We start from the raw sequence: 21,260 nt of genomic DNA, 5'->3' as shown, positions 1-21,260 counted from the left end.
TGGACACTGACAAGACACACACACACGCGGATAGACAGGTCAACAGACAGATTGACGGGCTGACGCATAGACACGGAGGTACGGCCGGGGACGGACAGGTGGTTTCAAAGACAGTCAAACAAACAGGTACGTGTGAGCTAGCAGCAGACAAACAGGAAGACACACAGGCTGCCTGTCTGCAGATAGCGCCCACCTGCCAGCCCTGAAACATTTTAATCATTTGATGGCCAATTACTCTGGAGCCAGGCAGAGCAGAACAGAAACTCACACTTCACTTCCCCTGCACTCACAGATGGCCCTGCAGGCTGGATCTCCGCTGCATGTTTGTCTCCACTCTACCTGTCTGCTTCGCTCGCAGCACGCCTCCTTACTGTTATGGGTGGAAAGGCAATGAAATAACAGCGTGGCAAAGCTTTAGGGGGTTATAGAATGGGATATTCATTATAGATCAAAATGCTATCCCTGTAGTATTCTAAATGTGCTTTCCCATAATCTTTGTTACATCCAATAAATAACACAAAAAAGTAGCCTAGTCTTTTATCCACCACGCAGACACACAGCTAGATACACACACACACACACACACACACACACACACACACACACACACACACACACACACACACACACACACACACACACACACACACACACACACACACACACACACACACACACACACACACACACACACACACACACACACACACACACACACACACAATGCACCCTGCTCTGCAATACACCAGTTGCCAATCACAGTGACCTTGGTAGCACAGGAAATGGATGGTTTAATTTGAAGAGCCGCTTGAGGTGAAGTGTACTTTGCACAAACAGCCAGGTGGTGGGAGTTACAGAGAAGTACTTAACACTGTGACTGACCATTGCTGGAGGGAAACGCAGCATAAGTTCTATCAAGAGGGTTGGGAAATGTAACAAAATCATGAACCATCAACACTATTCACTAAAGCACTGCATTTTCTCCGCAGTTGACAGGTCAGATTACAGAGGCACACACACACAAACCCACACACACACTTTTTCACCCACTGCCAAGCTTGGCATTCTAAGAAGATACTGTATAAACAGTTACTTTCTGACTTTCTGACTTACTTACTTTCTGATATGATGGGTTTGTTTACACTCCTTTGATGCAAAGCCTCAGGGATCACATTTGGACAGTTCTTGTGTTGGGTTTATTTCATTTTGTTGACTGTATTTCTGCTCTGTGATGAACTAGACAGATAGGATTATACTGTGAAAGGATGCCAAAAATGATATTTCTGGAAAATTGGACATATAAATGATTGAAGTTGCAAAGTGTGGACTGTGTCTCAAGTGCTTACAATTCAGATGAACTTCAAAGCTATGTGACTTGTATAAATATGGAAAAAAAGTCACCACAATGGATTCAATCAGTCCTCTGACACATCAGCTGTCAGAATCAGAGCTGGGAGTCAAAGATGTTCACAGTGATGCAGAAACAAAACAAAATGTCCACCGCCACAGGTTTAAGGCAGCACTTTAGAACAGATGACTAGTAAAGATGAGGACTTAAAATGAAGATCTCCTTCATGTTATTGAGTGACTGCACTAATGCCCTCTGGTGATGTCATATAATCAATACAACACTTTGAAGCTTTTTAAAGGGATATTAATTTGGTCGAAAGCAAGATCAATAAGATATGATGGAGCATTTGATCAATGGCCTCAACATAATTGATGTATGTGGAAGAAAAACATGAATTAAATGGGATGGGATTAAATCTATGTTATAGACCAACTTTGTATCACTGGTATAGCTAGAAATATGTCCTTTACCATTGGACAAACCAAACTGTCCAATATGATAAATACTCCTCTGTTGCTGCTATTTATCTATCGAGAAAGAAAGAGAATATGAATTTTCTTTTCTATTTTCCTCTTCCTCTCTGGGTGCTCTTCATCTGTCAGCCTCTCTTTGACAGTAGCCTTCAATCACACTTGCTAGGCCATTGCCCCGAGCTGAAAGGGTCACTGTGATGGAGGTGTGAGTGGTTTTGCACTCTGACCCACTAAAACACTGTTTCACAGAAAGTCTGTCCTGCAGTGGCTGCATTGCTAATGCCTATTTCTGTCTGCTCTGTTAACCCTTCCTTGCTGTCAGTAGTGGTCCTCTAGGTTGCCAAAGAAAGACGTAGTTTAAGCCAATATAGGGATATTGTACTACATAAGGAGTAAAGGGATATGGGGAAACTGAAATTGTAAGTTTAACACATTTTCTCATCAATTGCTAATAGCCTAGGGGAAAATTCCTTGGGATTAAACACAAATCCATGTGGGTAAATCTCAATATCAAAACCTCAAATGGCTGCCAGTAAAATTCAGAGCAGCACCACTCAAACAAAACAATGTGCACAGAACAATCAATAGCAGCACATATAAGAGGAAGACACAGTTACAATACCAGAGCATAAGGGATCTGATCTTAATGTGATTAAATACAATGTGTGGTGAGACGTCATTTAGATATAAGATAAGATGCAAAACATCAAAAGCATGTTTGTCGATTCTTATTTCTAATCACTTCCGCATATTCCTAAGTTACTGATTTGAATAAAACAAAAACAAACTCAACTGCAATTCTGGGAAGAGCAGATGAGGTAGATGAACTCTTGAGGTGTTCCTTCTAATGGAGCACCGGGCTCAGGGAGAAGTCAGTGGTGTTTATCCCTCTGGTTATGCCTCCTTCTGAGTCTTTCCTGCGACTGATGATGAGGCTCTGGGGGACATGCTGCTTTATTGAGAACACTGCATATTTCATGGTTTTTTTTTTTTATTCTCCACCCTCGAACCTCTTGTCTGTTTTCATTTTACTCCATCTATTTTTACTTGTGCTCTCTTTCACGCTCCCTTTGTGTGAGTGTGCGTGCTTGTAAACTCCCGCCATGCTCATGTGCCTCCTTCATGCTTAACTCTGGAAGGAGTTTCACCATGAGTGTTTGCCGACAGCTATTCTCCCTCTCCTGGCTGTGGACTCTATTGGCAGCCCCTTGCAGTGAGAGCCTGGCCTTTTACACTAGAGAGCTATCAACTGCCGTGCAGCTCCGAGCAACACTTGCTACTTTCCGCTTATCTTTAAAAGCCAATCATTTGGATCACGCCGACCACGCAGCAATAGTGCAGTCCATCATGTAGACGTCATTTAAAACTCATCCGTCACTAGAGCAGCACCATTAGTGCAGCCCTACACGCCAAACAGAGACTGTCCCTCTTTTGAAATCACATCATTTGGTCACGTGATATGACAGTTGAGGAAAGGAAAAATGCAAAAGCAACAAGGTGACAATTTGTGCATTTGTTGCACTTGTTAAATGGATGAGGTTTACTGATTTGCTACTAATGGGGAACATTAAGATTAAAATAGAACAGGTAATAGATTAACGAGAGAGAGAGGTCAGCTGTTTTGAATTCTGCTTGTGTGTGAGTGTGTGTATGTCAGTGTGGACCACACTTCATAGCAGCAGCATATTATTTCTGATGTGTTTACCTGGAGGCATGCAGGCGCGCGGCCATGTGGTTTGTTGACATCCACTGCTACAAGCTGCCACCCCCCAGCAGCATCTTCATGGAACATCTGTGGCACAAGGACAGTAGATGAGAGGCGACACACACACACACACACAGCCTCCAGCTACATCTTCATGCAACATCTGTGGCCATACAAAAACCCGAAGGCATCATTTAGACCCATGTCCACAAAAATATGAGATCAGAGTAGCTAAATTGAAAATGCAGACAGATCTAACAGTAGAAATTAAAAATAATCATACCTCAGGCAAGATTTTCTAACATACCTGATGTTATACTCTTATGTGTTATCTTGGGCATGCTCCAATCCTCCCTTTAAGCTAAAATATAAATATTAAAATCAACGGCTTCCAAACGTACTTTACTTGAAAAAAATGGGCAGAAACACTGAGAAACACAGTGTAAACTGTGTCTGGTAGTTTCTCTACGTGTCAAATTAAAATGCTAATGCCAGGACACTTGAGATTGGAGGAGAAAGAAGAGAAAGTCTGTGAAAAAGAAATTTGACAAAAAGTGATGATTTTATCTTATTTATTTTAACTACTTGACATTTTTCTTTACATTTACTTGCAGGTGTTGAAGACTCTGTTGGCAGATGCAGCTGCTCAACCTTTTCCACAATCACTGAGCTGAACGGTTGACGATAATGTATTTCAAGAGACGGAAAACAGAAATGTCACACAGCTTTGTTAATCATGCAGACCCTTTTTAGCTTGATTCGTTGCTTTGGCACTCCCCCACTATGTAACGCTTTTGCCCTGAAAACATTTTCTTCATATTAACATATGTATGGTTGGTCCAGTGTCCAGGTTATGCCTTTCTGTTCTGTTTTCACTGTATTAATTTCGACTTTGCCAGTTGAGTTGCTTTACCATAAACAAACAATGGCTTTTGTGTGGCTCTGCAGGGCTACACAGGGCCAGTGAACCCTCAGAAGGGGAAGAGGAAAGACAAGAAGAAGTAGATGCTAGCTGCATGAGACTGTGATTTATACTTTTTCATTTTATCAACACTGGTAGGATTTTGTGCATAATTTCTGTACTAATCTGCAGATAGTAGAGTGGAGTGAATGAACAATGACCGAGTCATGAGCTGTGTCCCCCAGGACTATCTCGTCTCATCCCTGCTCTCCTGGGAGAATAAAGAAGCTACCACATTGTTTTACTAACCGATTGACAGATAAGTGTAACTCCAAAGTTAATTTGTCCTCGCCCTTCCTCTACGATAAAGACTGGGGTATGACAATGTGATTAAAATTAAATTTGATATGGAAAAGAAAGACTAATTGTTTTCAAGGTCATATAGCTCAGACCTTTCCGCTTAATGCCTGGAGGTTTTGAGTCGTGACTTTTCGACACGTGCTACTGTCAACAAAGAGAGGGAAAAAACATCATATCCAATTTTATAGTTTTTATAAGTGCAGAGAAAATGCAAGTGTTCCAAATTTCAACAGAATACAACTTCCTTAAGAGATGTAAAGAGGTGCCATCTTTCCATAATACTTGTTTGATACTGATGAATTTCCCAGCAACCATAATGCATTTCAGCTCTTAAACAATCAACTCTGCTTCATTATGGTTCTTGTTCTAATGTATTCATAAATCAAATATTTTACATAAGACATTCTCTCCCTTGATTTCCTCTGCGTCAAACCCACTTCTCCACCCTCTCCATCAGCCCAGAGTAGTCTGTATGTGGAGGAGGCCATAAAATCTCTGGGAAATGCGATCGTCATTCACTGGAAGAGGACTGTAACCCTTCTCGTCATACCCAAACGCAGGGCTGATGAATGGCCAAACCCTGAGACCTGAGGTGAAAGAACTTTACGTGTGCAGTTAGTAACCAGTCCAGTTTGTTGACCAGTTTGCACCTCTGATTATTGTAGATGATGTTGTCTTGTTGGCGTCATCAGGCTATGACCTCCAGCATGCACCGTGGTGGTCAGTAGGGACTGTGATCAAGCTGAAATGAGGGTCAGCACCTCCATATCTAAGATCATGGTAGTGTGCTAGAAAATGGTGCATTGTCTCCTCCAGGTGGGGAATGAGCTGTTGCCCTCGGTGAATGAGTTCGAGCACATTGGGTTCTTGTTCATGAGTGAGAGTAGGATAGAGTGGGAGATTGGCAGGCAGATTGGTTAACAGAGAGTTAACCCTGAAGGCAAAGCTCTCAACATAGACCGCATGATCGACATTTGAACCCTCAACGGTCAGGGGCCCTCAGTAGTGACAGAAAGATTGACATCATGTAGCCAATGCCCAAGTGAGTTTCCTCCTTACGGCGTCAGAACACACCCTCAGGAAGAGAGAAACATAAGAAGGACTCCATTGCTCAGGTGGTTCAGGCACGTGGGATGTATTTCAAGCACTCTCAACTGACAAGACCCCACGGCACAGACCCAGAATATGCTAAATGGATTATACTGAATATGCCTTGGAATCCCCGAGGAAGAGATAGCAGAAATGGTGAGGAAGAGGAGCATCTGGGAAATTGTGCTTAGCCTGTTACCTCAGTGACTTCAACCAGGTCAAGAAGAGTACCGGTACATTCCCTCCGAGTCACTGAAACAAATTCCTTTGTATGTTTGACAATGACAATACAGGCCTCTTCTTCTTGAACACAAATCCATACATGCCAGCTCTCAGTCGAGCACGACCCGGATCTTATGGTTGTTTATTCATTTGTCTGCCTGTCTCCCAAAATTGAGAAGCCCTTTTCATTTTATTTGCAAAGACAGGAGGAAAGGAGGAAATCACAGGTGCCTTGAAAAAAAACTAATGAATGCAACACAATTTACTGTTATAGTACCATATACAAAACAGATGGTTGACATGCTGTTCGTTGGAATCCTTCTTGTTCCTTTGGGTGAAGTATTCAGTATAATTTGTCTAGATCTCTAACACAGTCTCTCTTTGTGTTTGCGTGTGTGTGTGCATGTAAAGTAGTCATACCTGTGTTGTAGCGGTAGAGGTGGTGCTGCTCCTTGACCCCCACATCTGCTGAAACTGCACTCTGATCTCAGCAAACGTCTCGATGATGACAGCAATGAAGACATTCTGTGAGAGGAAACGAGAGGCAGAATGAGACTCAGGCAGGAAGGGAACAGAATCAGGGCAAATAAGAGAAAATGGCCATGTGGGGATCAGTCTTCTTAGCCTTGATCTGACAATCTTTGTCTTTACCCAGCAGAGAGAAGTGTTCTGATAATGAGAGGAGAAATCGTATCTCACTAGGTGGAAGATTAGGAGACGTCAGTTAATTTAGAAACCTAAACCTTCCCCGACAAACTCCCGCTGTCGTGCCACGGGGGCGGAATATATTAGGGTTGTGTTGCAGTCAAGATGGTTTGGCTCGAACCTTGACAAGCCACGCCAGGAAGAAGATGAGCGTTATAAAGTAGAAGTAGGAGCGCCAGCGAGGGAAACTGTCGATGGCTCTGTACATGAGGAACACCCAGCCCTCCTGGGACGCAGCCTCGTACACCGTAAAGATACTGGTACCTAAACGGAGAGAGACAGAGTCAGGTTGATGTTGTAATTGATGTTGAACCAAAACATTTCTGTATCAACTATTTAGCATATTCAGCATTAAGCATTACTTTGATCTATTATGACTGCAGAATATTACTGCTTACATAGTGAAAAAGAGCACCAACTATCTGGTCACTCACAGGCAATTTTGTGACCTATTTGTTCCTTCTATATACGCTACATGCAGTACATAATAGGTAGGTGTACCTGAGATGGGAGTGTACGATTGTGAGTAACCACATTATATATAATATATATTGTCTTTGAATGCAGCTGAGTTGCAAATGTGAAATATTGGCAGTGTTACATTTGTTGACTACATTTCAACTGCTTGATAAAGTGGGAATAGACACTGGATAAATCAGAGGGTTTTAAGCTTTGGATGTTTATATGAGGTTTTTATAGTCAGCACTTATCTATACCGTACTACAATGATTATGGAACCTTGGAAATAGGTCACATTCATACTGGGGAAAACAAGGAGAGAAAAGGATTTGACACCACGTGAAGGAGCTCCCATGATAAAGACCTTAAGCACAAAAATCTAGCACAACCTAGTTTCTTCTCTTATATGTCAAACACACTGACAAATACAACTCTCTGTGTGTTCCCTGTCAATATAGAGGATATAAATATCACCGAACAAACTACCCATCATTCCCAGACAGCTGTGTGTAAAGCTGCAGAACAAAAAGCTCCATGAGAACATTCACGGCTATACAATTTAAGATGGACGCGAGGGAAAATGTGATTACTATATAATGGAACCTTTGTCTATCATGTACTATTGTGCTTCATAGATATTTTTGATGTTTACCAATAAGCTAATAAATGTAAGCAAAATATGCAATGTATATGCCATGCTCTAGTTCATAATGTCTAAGTCTCAATTTTGGTAGTGTGTACAGTGAAGCACAGCTAAGCTCTCACTCTCCTTCATGGCAATTTAGAGATTAGGGGCACTGCATTGTGCGCCGATACTGGATTCAGTCTCCATTTAGCTGATAAGAACGCAGGATGCTGCACAGTTTTTACACTTCATGCGTCAGTCTGATGCAGAATTATATCCACATTTTTTAATAAGACAGTCTTACAAATGGTAATCAAAATCTGTTTTCAGTTAGTATACTGTATATCCATGCATGTGGCATCTACTATTGTATGTCTGAGCAAAGTGGATGCTGTAGCCTGACTGATAATTGGCAAGCAGATATCAGCTGACATGTGCTTATTGCAGTCGTGTTGTAGTGCCATGTGTTTTGGCAGATATGTAATAATAAGTGTAACCTACTGTAAGTACATTTCAGGCTCATTGTTTCTTTATTTAGTTCTGTTTACTTCTGTTAATTATTTAATATCCCATGATTATGCAAATTTCACATTTCAAAAGTTATTCTTTTCGAATACCATGTCTTCATACTATACTTGACTTAACTTTGAGGCTATTGGCAAAGAATGTGGTTTAATATTATGCGTGTTCAATCGATGATTATGTTCCAGTACATAATTATCTGATCTTTCTTACTTACTGTGACTTATTGATTTCAGTATCAGCCTTAAAAATCCAGTATCAGTCAAACTCTAGAAACTCTGACAACATAGACTATAGTATACAGTATATACTGTGTGTACATGAATACTATCTGGGAAATGTATATTGTTGTACTTTGTTACTTTGGAGGATGCAGCTTGTGGTGTTGCTGTATTACACTTCACGATATAGTTTGGTGCTGTACAGATAATAATATGTTGATGTGTAAATGTATTGATGTACCGAGCTCATTGAAGCCACTGTAGCCAAGCTCCTGTCTGCTGAGGCCTAGGTCTTCTAGATCCACACATTTGAAGCCAAGAGGACACTGGTAGCCCTCTCCATCAGGTGAACAATGGGTGTCTGGGATGGCCAAGCTGTTCCATGTCACACCCCTTCAAAAAGAGGAGAAAAAAAGCATTTACACAATAAGTTTACAACTAGAAAAGTGGAATACCAGATAAAGATTTTAAATGCTTACTGTTTAAGATAGCTGTTGTAACAACATGTCTGAATGTATGCTTTAAATGTAAAGAGAGTGCCAGACCCATTGAGTAAAGGCACCCATGTACACTTTTACCCTGGTCCCTCTTTCCATACCTTTGTGACTTGGAGGAGGTGCTTGACGTCTTTAATGATCTAATGAAAATTAATGCCTTTCAATTGGATGCCCAGACATTCATCCAAACTGTTTATTAAAGGTTCGGGATGGGAATGGATAATTTATTGCAGTATCACAAAGGCCAATCAGAGGCATGGTGGTGAATCCTGATAGTTAATTATACTCAGATGGATAATAGACAATACCACTGTGCCTTATCAAAGGAATCACCTTTGATGATAACAAAGGGGGAATGCATGGAGCCACAAGTGATATTAATAATTTAGCCTGTCAAATGCAAAAACAAATATCTTCAGGATGAGTCATCAATCCTAATTAGTCTTCTGAATTTCAGACCTAAATTAGTTTGATCTGTAAAGCAGTGCAGAAGAGGAAATATGAGATCCGAAACACAACTTTTCCACCAATAACCACCTCTAGTTAACTCACTGACATGACAAAAACATAGGAACATGCTGCACATTTTACTAAATTTTTAAAATCCCACCTGAAAACAAGATGTCTAATCCTTTGGAGTTCCACTGGGACTTATTTTGTATCTCAATAAGTTATCTCACAGGTTGCTTCTCAAACCATAACTATGCTGCATTTTAGCTTTCTGAAGATTCCACAATCTCATTACAGATCTCAGAATCTGGATCATAGGATGAAGGAATGGCATCATCGTAACCTGTCATAGACTGAGTCAACTCGGGCAGCCCTACAATACATCAAGTAAGCGTGCAGCTCAGCTACTCATAGCTTCTTCTTTCGCCTAGAAGCGATGAAGCGGCTAACCTTTACTGATCACACTGCATCTGCCTCTCAATCATATTGATGCTTTGCATAATATCAGGAAGATTAGACGCTGAGGTCTACGTGAATGGCTTACATACCCAGTTCTTCATTCAACAAACTTTATTATTGCTGCAATGACGCTGAGGCAGCACGTTTGCTGGTGTTGCATTTTTACAAAAGGCAGATGTCTAATTTTGTAACTTAGGGGTTGAATAGTGGTGAGGTTAACTGACCTGATCCTATCTTCACAAATCCAAACCCCTTTTCATCCAATATCCACACTAGAAAAGGTCCGCTGATATTTTATTCCCCATTTCCCCATTTGTATTTCTTGTGTGCAAAAGGCTATGGAGCGTTGACTTTGTGCCAAGGGCATATGACAGATATAGATTAGACATATAATCCCTTGTGTGACATACAGTATTTCTGAAATATGTCATTAGATGCATACATATGTAGGGGGTTTAGGAAAAGTAACACAGTAAACAAACTGTTGCACAGCTGCCACAACACCTTAGGAATGATGTTAAAAAGGGATGTCAGAGCTAGAAATGTGAGAATGTCCTCTGCTATCGTTTCTGCCAGTGAGGGTCAAGATATGCGGTCCCTTGGGGTGCCAAGACGCTCATCAGTGAGGGGAGTTAGACGGATTGAGGGCAGGTTGTTGAGTAGAAATAAGCTTTAACACAAAGGCTGGACAATGTAGGAAATGTTAATTATTGTAATTAGTGTTTTCGCTCTCCCTGCAGCCTCAGGCTTTAACAGTGATGGCTGCTCCCCCCTTGTCTTTTGTCCTCACAAGGTTCCCTGTCCCCCAGATGACATTATAATCACCCACAACTGAATGATAAACAACATGTGCACATAATGTCACACTGCATCAATCCCACATTTCCTCCAATCAACAACAACATAAACATTTACCTTTAAGTATACTTTCAAGGGCGAGTCAAGGACAGCATAGTGAAATAAACATTAATTATTGACGACAAAAAGCTAATAATGTATATATTTCATGGACAGACAAATGATTAGTGGATCAGTTGATGGCTTGGTAGTTATGTAGATGGTTCAACATGATGAAATTTCCAGCGACAGTCTCAGATATTCAGAATCAGCTTTGGCAATGTTATTGTTCCTCACCCTAACCTAGCCTTTCCAAATGCCAACTCTGGAAAGTGTGATGAAAACCCTGTCGTCACCGAGAGAGGAGTTTGTGTTTATGTGTTTGTGTCTTTGTCTTTATAATCTCAGTGTGATTAATCACAAGAACAATGGCACAAACTTTCACTTTAGGAAAAAAGGAGGGGTTCTCAACAGGGATTCTGTATGCTTTTGTAATATCCCCAGGATTATAATCAGTGATATAAAGCATAAATAATAAGCTTCAGAAAGCAGGTGTGCCTGGCAGATTGGAGGAATCAAAAAGTTTCTAATTTTCTCCGGCGCAAATCCCCAGTGACTTTACTGAGGGAAATGGTGTGTCTGCCACCTGCAGATGCTCCCACAGGCATTCCAGATCAAGCGCACTGCTGAAATAATATTCAGCAACTTCTTGGGCAGCAAGGTGATTAATCGAAAGAGCTCCGACTATGATCATAAAACTGGATTTACTATGCATAACTATCGTTTTATAAGCTTTGCGCTGTAATGGGGCTTTATTGGCTTACTGGGCAAACCCAATTACTCCACACTCTCCTATAACATGATTATGTCAACAAAATGCCACACGCAGCCCTGATAGACCATCATTAAGAGGTAGGCCAGTCAGAGTAAGCGTCCCTCAGCAGTGAAATGGGAACTAACCTCCTGACATGCCCTGACAGTGCCTCAGTCGTGCTTAGCACCTGCGTCTACGGGCATGACCAACTCTGTGATTAGTCTCACCTGTGTCACCACACAGAATTGTGCCATTTACTTTCAATTCATGACAGGTCCTGTGTCTCAAGATTGAGCAATCCCTGAAAAAGAACTCAGACATTTCCAGTAGACTAAAACCTGATGAGCAGCCCCAGCATGTCATCGCTGTACTGATCTCCTCTACGCCTACGATATTCCAATAAAATGCTAGTCAAGAAGCTGCAGCAGTCAATGCAGAATGCACCCACAAATACTGGCCCAGCCACTCTCTCCTCGTGTCTCACAATATATTGTTATGTGTGTCTAAGCCTGGCTGTGCACTCCTACCTGCCACACCAATAAATACACCACACAAAGACGTCTCTCCTGCCTCTCCATGGGCTGGGAGGGCTGATTCATTCTGAAGCTAATGTTCTCAGAGTTACTGAGGTAGAGAGTACTGTTTGTTTGGGAGCCACAATGCACTATGCAATTCCACAATAAACTATCCAATTTGACCGATATACGTGTGTGTATATATATATATATATATGTATATATATATATATATATATATATATACACATATATATAAATATACACTGCCCCTTTTACACAAAAGAAAAAAGGGCAGTGAACTACAAAGATATACAAAGGGTAACAATTGTTAAAGATTCTCCAATGTAAATATGGCTCGGCAGTTGTCACAAATGCCAGTGTGCATCAGCGTAGCACTGCTCACACAGCATGTACGGATGTTGCTCGTCAGAGCTTTCATCACTGCGAATCGGATCACATTTGATTAACTAATCAGTAATTCTGCCCCTCCATTCTGAGGAACTCTACACAACAGCGGTACTACTGCTTCCATGTACCATTGAGCCATTGTGCTAACAGATTCTAACTGATTGTTACTCCCGTTTCTCCTCTCACACATGCTTGCGATACCCACGCATGGGTAAATGTGTACAGTAGTGTAACCATACTGCCATGGGAATAAGGTCCCGGTGTCTGACCACTGAGCCAGAGGCCATATATTCACGTAAGATATGCTTTGTAGAGAACAATGTTATCATACCATCAGTTTAGAGTCATCATTATTGTGAAGTATGTGGGGGGGAGACAAAATCTGAATGTACAGCCAGTTATATTCACTAGATCTTGACTAATACCTGATCAAGTAATCAGGTGTGAAGAGGAGAGAGCGATGGGAAATTTGCAGAACACTTACCCTTTCTGTGTGTCATTAGTAACGCAGTGATGGTTGAACGTTCCAAACATTTGAACACCCAGAATTCCATAGAGGAGGAGAAAAAATAGCAAGAAGATGGATACACTCCAGATCTGTTCCCCTGATCGCCTGCAAAGACAGGAAGTGGATTGTCAGATATTATACATTTTAATGAGGACAATAAAACATGTCCATATTTTTAGCAGTGATATTTTCTAAAAACAAACGCTGGGAGGTGGAAGCATCATACTTAAGAATATTGGTGATTCGGGAGCGAGGAAGCTCAAAGCGGAAGTAGATCCTGAAGGCGCGGATCATAATGAGAGCTCGGGGGATTCTTAACATTCCCCACGGAGACATCTGATCCACAAGCTCTGCTATTTCAAACACCTAAGACAAAGAGAGGCGGATGATTACTTAGTAAATACTGAACTTTCTTTTCACCTTTCATCAGCAGCAGCCAAGGAACAAGAGAGAAACTTTGATAATGATGCAATATATACCTGCAGCACCAGGGACACCCAGATGAAGAACACCATGAAGCCATCAAACATACACCAGCGATCTTTCACATAAGAGTTATCCCCCTGTAAAGTGACGCAAAAGAGGGTGCTTAGTTTTCGCGTTGGCCTTTTCAATACAACCATGTAGAGAGACAAAAAGCTTAAAGCCTCTAATGAAAAGTGTTTATGTCATGAGGCTATATCATCCCTTGCCCAAAGTCTGTCTGAGGAACATTTTGTCTGAAATTTATATGGCAATAAAAAAAAAAACAAATAAAAACAACATCGTAAAATTACTCTGCACATGTTGAGACTGCCTATAATTCTCCAACAGCGCCATTTGCAAGCTGATAAACTCCACAAATAACGATTAAACCACTCAAGTGTGAACAAAGTAAAATGTCATGGGGCCAACAAAAATGGGCTCACTTAATTACCACTTAGGGAGTCTGTAAGAAGTCCACATGATGAAAGGCTGCAGACGGGAGGGAGGGGGCGTTCTCAAATTTTAAAGATAAGGACACATTTGACTGCTCGCTAACATGGACAGCACAAAGGCTTGCAATTAGTGAAGAGAGCAATAAGCAATATTTGTCTTCTGGAGATGTGAGAAACACACAAATAAATCCGACTCCCAAAAGTCAGCCAGTAGATAGACTCTGGCAAACTTTAAAACTTTGAAGCATCCAGTTCTAATATCTAAAATGTGCTTCATTCACAAGGAGCCAGGACACATTTTGGTATCAGGACTACAGCTGATGAAGCCTTTTTAGGAGCTTCATACATTGTGGAAAAGCAACAGTGAGGGTTCAAGACTTTTGATGAACATTGAAGAATTGCGAAGTACAGTAGATACGAGTCCTTCCATCTGTCTATGTTCCAGAGAGACTTTGGGACATTTAGTTGCAAAGATCTCAGAAATACTCAAAGTAGTAATATAAAAACATGCTTGTGTCACTTGCTCATATTCTAATAAGTATTGCGGTGCTGTAAGTGTTGTGGAATTGCAAGCAAGGGACTCAGTGAAGGACCCACACAGTAACCACTCTGGATAGTTCTGGATAAAGTAGTTCAGAATTCAGTTCTCAAACATTACATCCAACCTACAGCATCTATTCCAATTCATTAAACTTGACTAGATTGAAAATCACTTAGTGTCCATATAAGCAAAGGGAAACATATCGTCCCATTTTTTTTAAGACAAATCATAAGATGTTTATCATCTTGCGATAACTAAGATGAATGTTGAGGGGGCAGAAGTGCTTCCATTTTGGGTCTGTTCAGCTGCAGCTCTTGTTCTGTGACCTCCGCCTCGCTGTCTGCATCTGCTTGGTGTCCTTGATTCGCCAATTAAGCTGTCTACACTTTTTTATAACCGTAATTAAGGACTTTTCATCTGCCAGCTGTTTCTGGACACTTCTAGAGAATACTGCCTGTCCACATGTGATGTCAGCAACACTCCATCTGAATTTACACCTCAGTCCCTGCATCAAGTCTGTGTTTATGGCGTGATTAAATCCTGGGGTGAGGCCACAACCTGAGTGTTATGGCCCCATTTACACCATGCATTAACATGCAATCTCCTCATGCTAATGCAAGCTGTTCATGTGTGGCTGGAACGGTAGGCGTAAATGCAATGCATACTCTAGGGACAAAATTCACAATCCGCAAAATTGGTCACTGTGATAGCCCATGCAAAAAAGTTATTTTATAGTTCAGATAAGTGCTGTGCTATATCATATCATTTAATGATAATACCTGTAATCTTTTCTATGATAAAAATGACTCAGCATGGATAATATTGAGGCGTGATATAACAAAAAGCAAGAAAGCAGCAGGTTAGCAACTGATGGCAATACAACAAATGTGTTGGATCACAGAGCAGAAACACCTGTGAATACCAAACATGTCACAAGTCATGACCCAAAACAAGAACACTAGTGATGCTGACTGAGCCACAGCAATCAGGAATGATGGCACCAAACTGAAAATAAACTTCTTCACCAAAGAATCAACATTATGTACATAGATGGGTACTGGCAATGTATGAAGTTCTATGAGAGTGCTTCCTCTCAGTCACAGACATATCAATCATACTTCAGAGGCATAAGCCTGATCAGCACCACACAAGGCCAAGTCACAGTAATAGATCAGAATTAAGTCTGCGTGAAAGTGTGTGAGACAAAACTATTGGGCGATGCAGATGGAAATGATTTATTCATGAGGACTTGAGGTCTGTCAGAAACGCCGCCCACCTTGATGATTCCTCGGATGTGCATCTTGGCGATCATCTCGGCGGTGTAGAGAAACATGAGCAGTGTGTCCAGCGCGAAAGTGACATACTGTAGAGGAGGGTAATGCTCAAACGTCTTGGGGGTGTTCATGCACACGGAGATGACACTGATGATGGCGCAGGCTCGCAGCAGGGAGTGAACCCACTGAGGGAGGAGGACAAAAAGGCGCAATCAACCCAAGGAAAGGAACTGTCTGGGACAAAACTGTCGTTTTCGAACACAAACCTTCAGCATTTCCAAAATGTCCCATCTGTCATGACAAATGCTTGCTTCAACAAAAAAATATACCAAACAAACCTTCAGCACAACAAACAACCCTGATTCTCAATCATAGAGGATAACTGCAGGCCTAGATTGTGCAAATAGATGTGATTGCACTCACTGGTTTATTGATCCAGAAGATGTCAGCGCTGTCTGCGAGGGTCTCATCCGGCCCAAAGTCGGTCATGGGCTGGGCCTCGACCCGCGAGCTCTGTTTCCTCTTCAGCATGCTGGGACTCGCAGTGCTATACAGAGAGTGGATCTGACAGAGAGAGGGATGCAGACCACACAGACTGACCAAAACTAAAGAGGAACGCAGAAAACTCTGGCTGCATCCAAGTCTGAGCATCTGCAGCGTAACTGTAAATTCTATGGATTAGGATGTCATTCTAAATATAGATACTAGTTTTTGGTATACTGTGGCTATGTTATTAAGAAATGGCTTTTAAAAGAAGTGCAAGGATCTAATTTGTACATACACCCACACAAATAATGTGTTGTTTGATTCTGAAAAATTAACTACCCAGACTTGAATTGCCAGAACAAGGGTACAAGCTTTGTAAATCAAGCATGTGTTGTGCTGTTGAATGGCCACCGTGATACACAACGTAGCACACATGGAACACAGGACAAGTGTAATCACATTGGAACAGCTTCGGTAACTCACCATTTGGAAAGATCTACTATGATCTTCACCATATTAAACACCAAGGCGGCAGTAGACTACGCTGCACAACCTAGTGAACAGTGTGTAGATGTGTGTGTTTGAGTGTGTGTGTTTGCTGTGTGTGAGCGTGTATGCATTCCAGAGAGAAAAAGAAAAGAATAGAGGCCGTTTGAACATAAGAACACAAGAAGAAATGACACTCTCAATGGAGACAAAGCGCACATACCAAAGGGAAAAGTAAAGCTGAAATTGCTCCAGCACTGCACATAACATGCGATCAGGCATACCCTGTAAATAACACACAACAGTTAGTCAACATCATGGCATATATGGTGTACAGTACACTACCAACATCTACAATACGCTCATAGAGACAGGAATGCCCACCACGTCTGACATCAAAGGCATATATGAGACACGCTCTGTGAGTGGGTGACTGAGGTGTTGTGGAAGAAGATGGCATAGAGGAGGACCAGGGGGACTCACTGTGAGGCTCCTCATTGGTGCGTTCATCCCCAGGTCACAGAGGGGTGGAGAGACCAACCAGAGAAAGGGGAGAGAGATAGAAACTAGAGATGCAAAAGGGAGAAGGAAGTTCTATGGGCCTCGGCGGTCCTGCGGCAGCAGCCAACGGTCTGCAGCAGTCGCAAGGGCAGCAAAGAGGGGATAGAGAACATTCACAAGTACAGAGCAGCAGAGCTTCAGCACATGTCCGTAAGAAGCACATATCAAGCAAGAAAGCCCTGAAGAATCCTTTCATAATGCTGGAGCTACATCATGAGTACATGTTTGTTACCAGGATTAGTCAAAACAATCAATCCATGTGAGAATCTGGATCACTATAACTATTGAATGATGTTTTTAATTCCTTTCTTCAACACTAATCTGCCAATCTTCATGAGGTCATTGGTCATGTGTTTGACCAATGACTGTTGTTTGAAGCACTTGAGTTATATTTTCCCTTGTTTTTGAAAATATAGCAATCAAAACTTTTGCAAAACTTTGTCAAGAACAAATTCATTATGTTTGATCCCAAATGACTTGAAAAACTTTGACTGTAAATCTGAAAATTGAAATTCAACAGTTTCAAACACTTTACGTTACATTTTTAAAAAGCAAAATGACGCTAAAACTTTGAACACAAAACAAATCAAATGGAAGCATGAGAACAAAACCCCTGGTTAAGAGGGGGCATACAGATAGAACAATGCTTTCTTTTATGCTCTCACCGAGAAAAGAAACTGTCCATCCAAGAAGCCCCTTGTAGTTAGAAGCAATTTCCAGCATAATTGCTACACTTAACATATGCAGTTGGAGATTTGAAGAAGAGTGAAAACAAAATTACAGGGTCTAAGTGCTATAATGTGGGAGTAAGGTGGCAAAGACTGCAATTACAGTCCCATTTGGAGAAAGGACATATTCCTCACAGGCAGGATGCAATCACAAGGCAGAGTAATTGTAACTATGAGTATTTCTTCGATTCATCCAACTTTCTGAGTTGGACTTTGGCTCTTGAAGCATGATCCCTGGCTGGAACAACGCAACTATATGGGAAGAAGTTTTACAAATATAATGACAGTCATTTTGTACATGTTTAACTCTTCACCAGAGTTTAGAGATGAATTAAACTCTCTTCCACTAAATGAACGGGGCTTTCCCCCCAGGTAGTGCAGCACACACACAGTACTTGAGTAGGTGGGGATGTGGTGGTCTCATTAACCTGCAGCCTGCAAGTTTGCTCATTGGACCTTGGTTGGTGTTTGTAAAAGTGCAATGTATGTACTAACTATATATGGAATAGCTGTTTTACTCATATGCAGCGGTTTTAAAGTTTCTTCTCTTGTAAGAATATGTGTATGTGCATATTTGTACAGACTTGTCAACAGACTTTTTTTTGTTGTTCTTGCATTGTTCTTGAAATAAGCTGAGGAACGAGTTGTACAGAACATAAAGAGACATGGCATACACCTACCATTAGTGAGTGGCCAGATCAAATGACTAATCAAAGAAATCAACGTATGCATAACGTATATAATAGAATATAAGGCATCATAATGAGCTTGTGATTAAAGCTGATATTATTTACGAGAAGAGATTTGAGGGGGTTTTATTTGAAGTTTCAAAGGAAATTGTATATCAATGCATTCAAACTAAAACTAACTGAATTCAAACTTGAATTTAGAAGGAATAAGAGTTGTATATACAGAAAAATTAAGCCCGCAAATGACTTACGAGACATTTCATATCAGCTTATACACACCAGCACCAATACTGTATATATTATATTATCAGCTACAAGGTATATACAGTAATATAGGCTCTTATAAGGTGTGTTTTGTTTAAAATATTGCAATAACACCAGCGTACCAGCCAACTCGTACCTGTGTACCAGCTTTTATTTTCATGGTAGAATCTTAACAAAGTTGGATATGAGGTGATAGATGCAGCATTTTCTAATATTTTGCATACAACATAATATGTCATTACAGCGAAATCTGTCAGCCAACTTCAGACTTCAGGTACATAATGTACCAGCACAGAACTCTGCAAACTCATGTTACGCTTGCAAAGCAAAACAAAGAGCCTTTGACCATCTTGTAAAGCTTTACACTTGAAGGGTGAATCTAAAGGCTGTGTGGCCCTTCAGGCTCCTGTCAGGTGACTGCCATAGGCCAAACCTGCTTTGGAGAGGCAGAGGAAGAAGAACCTCCCTTCAGATGTCATGGAGGACAATACACACTCCAAGCTACATCACATTGCCCTCACACACCGGGTCGTCAATCAGAAAATGCATGTCCATACCGAGATTAAAAGCTGATTGAACGACGTCGACGTAGCCAAGGTTACTATGGAAACGGATGAGAGCTAAAGGTGCTACATTGGAGCAAAATCCTCAAAAACACACCGCGTATATACATAATATTGCCAGGTGCGGCTGTAAAAGAGGCTGTCGTGGTTTTTAGCGACCAGGTAGCATGATAAAACGACCGAACGTGACCAAATCCACGTCAATGTTTGGTCGAGGCCTGCTACTCCCGAGTTATGTCGATTCCTCCACTTCCTGTAGAAAACCACACGATAACCGCGCGCAAGCAGGCTTCAGCGTCGCATCCTTTAGCTACAGAAAAAGAGCGTTGCCGTTAAAACACACACTGGGCGTGTGTGCATTTAGTAGCACGCTGAATCACTTACGCGTTCAAATTGTGTGTCCCTTATCGGCCGTGTGTCCTCCTGTTCATGCTATCAGCTGTTTTCCGGCGTGTTGTGATCATTGGCTGCGTGAGCGCGCGGGGCAGCAATCACATCAGCAGCAGCCGGGCGCGCGCTTCCGTCCCCATGGTAACAGTTGGAAGGGCTCAGTGCAGCATCAGAGCAGAGTCCCTCTGTAATCCTGACACTGTGCTGCCCAAAAACACCAGATGTGACCCCAGAATACTCAGTCTGTGTGTACGATCTTCAAAAAACAACAGTATTTGAATGCTAAAAATGATTAAACTGTATCATTCAAAAATTTTAAGTTATATGTGCTGCATCACATTCTCATCAATGCATAAAAACAAACTGAATTGAAATTATTTAATCTAATTTAATTTAATTACAGTCTTCTTTATTCGCCAAGTATATATGTACCCGTTTTGCGGAACACCATGTTCTTCAAGTTTCCTCAATGTTTGCATTTGTTTGTGGGTGTGAGTATTGTACCATGGAGCTGACCTCTTATGCTTTGTTATCTCCTTTTCTAAAGAGGCAATGGAGTCAAGAGTCATTTTCAGTGACCCTGTAGTACTATCAACAAGAAAATCAATCTGGGAGGGACTAAAATCAGATTAGGAGTCAGCCATATATAGTGTTAAATTCAGCGCTGATGGAATTGCTCCCTTAGCTACAGCAGTATCAGACAGAAATCTAGTAGTATTTTTGTCCGATGGTGCGTAGTTTAGTAATAGCAATTCAAAGGTTAACGAGTAATGATCCGATAAAATAGGGTTATGTTGAAAAACCATTAACTGATCTATATAAATGCCATACATCAGATCAAGGTGGAGGATTATGGCAGTGAGTTGGTTTATTTACACTCCACGCCAATAGAGTTCAGTAATAAAATAAAAGCATTGCTGGGTCTGTCATTTTTGACGTCCACATGAATATTAAAGTCACCTACTATTATTATCTTATCCATACTCAGGACTAAGTTTGATATCAACTCTGAGAGGTCCGATAGAAATTCAGTGTACGCGCCAGAAGGACGATACACAACAACAAATAGAACAGGCCGGCGTCTCGAGGAAGGTGAGTATTAATATGACTGGGGGGAGTGGATTTATTTGGGCTGACATATTCTTCATGACCCAGCCAGGTTTCAGTAAGAAAGAATAGGTCAATATGGTCTGAAATTAGATCAATTAATAGAGCTTTAGGTGACAGAGATCTGATG

At 41.3% G+C, this 21,260-nt stretch overlaps 1 protein-coding gene across 1 annotated transcript in view; it reads right to left on the bottom strand.

Moving 5' to 3' along the window:
* Positions 1 to 17,093, bottom strand: part of nalcn (sodium leak channel, non-selective) — a 59,814-nt gene extending 42,721 nt beyond the window's left edge. Inside the window, exons 1-10 of the mRNA XM_076165687.1 lie at positions 17,052 to 17,093; positions 16,280 to 16,420; positions 15,859 to 16,041; positions 13,604 to 13,687; positions 13,351 to 13,490; positions 13,101 to 13,229; positions 8,875 to 9,026; positions 6,928 to 7,070; positions 6,522 to 6,626; positions 3,530 to 3,616 (exon numbers count right to left, since the gene is read on the bottom strand). Coding sequence (XP_076021802.1) covers positions 3,530 to 3,616; positions 6,522 to 6,626; positions 6,928 to 7,070; positions 8,875 to 9,026; positions 13,101 to 13,229; positions 13,351 to 13,490; positions 13,604 to 13,687; positions 15,859 to 16,041; positions 16,280 to 16,420; positions 17,052 to 17,093 — 1,206 coding nt within the window. The remainder of the gene's footprint in view (positions 1 to 3,529; positions 3,617 to 6,521; positions 6,627 to 6,927; positions 7,071 to 8,874; positions 9,027 to 13,100; positions 13,230 to 13,350; positions 13,491 to 13,603; positions 13,688 to 15,858; positions 16,042 to 16,279; positions 16,421 to 17,051) is intronic.
* Positions 17,094 to 21,260: the final 4,167 nt, after the last annotated feature.

The sequence above is a fragment of the Genypterus blacodes genome, unplaced genomic scaffold (genome assembly GCF_046128005.1).
Source record: "Genypterus blacodes isolate CSIRO-AG114 ecotype Tasmania unplaced genomic scaffold, CSIRO-AGI_Gbla_v1 ptg000148l_1, whole genome shotgun sequence".
Lineage (NCBI taxonomy): Eukaryota > Metazoa > Chordata > Actinopteri > Ophidiiformes > Ophidiidae > Genypterus > Genypterus blacodes.
The sequence above is the reverse complement of the archived record's forward strand: the minus strand, read 5'-3'. Positions and strand labels throughout refer to the sequence as shown.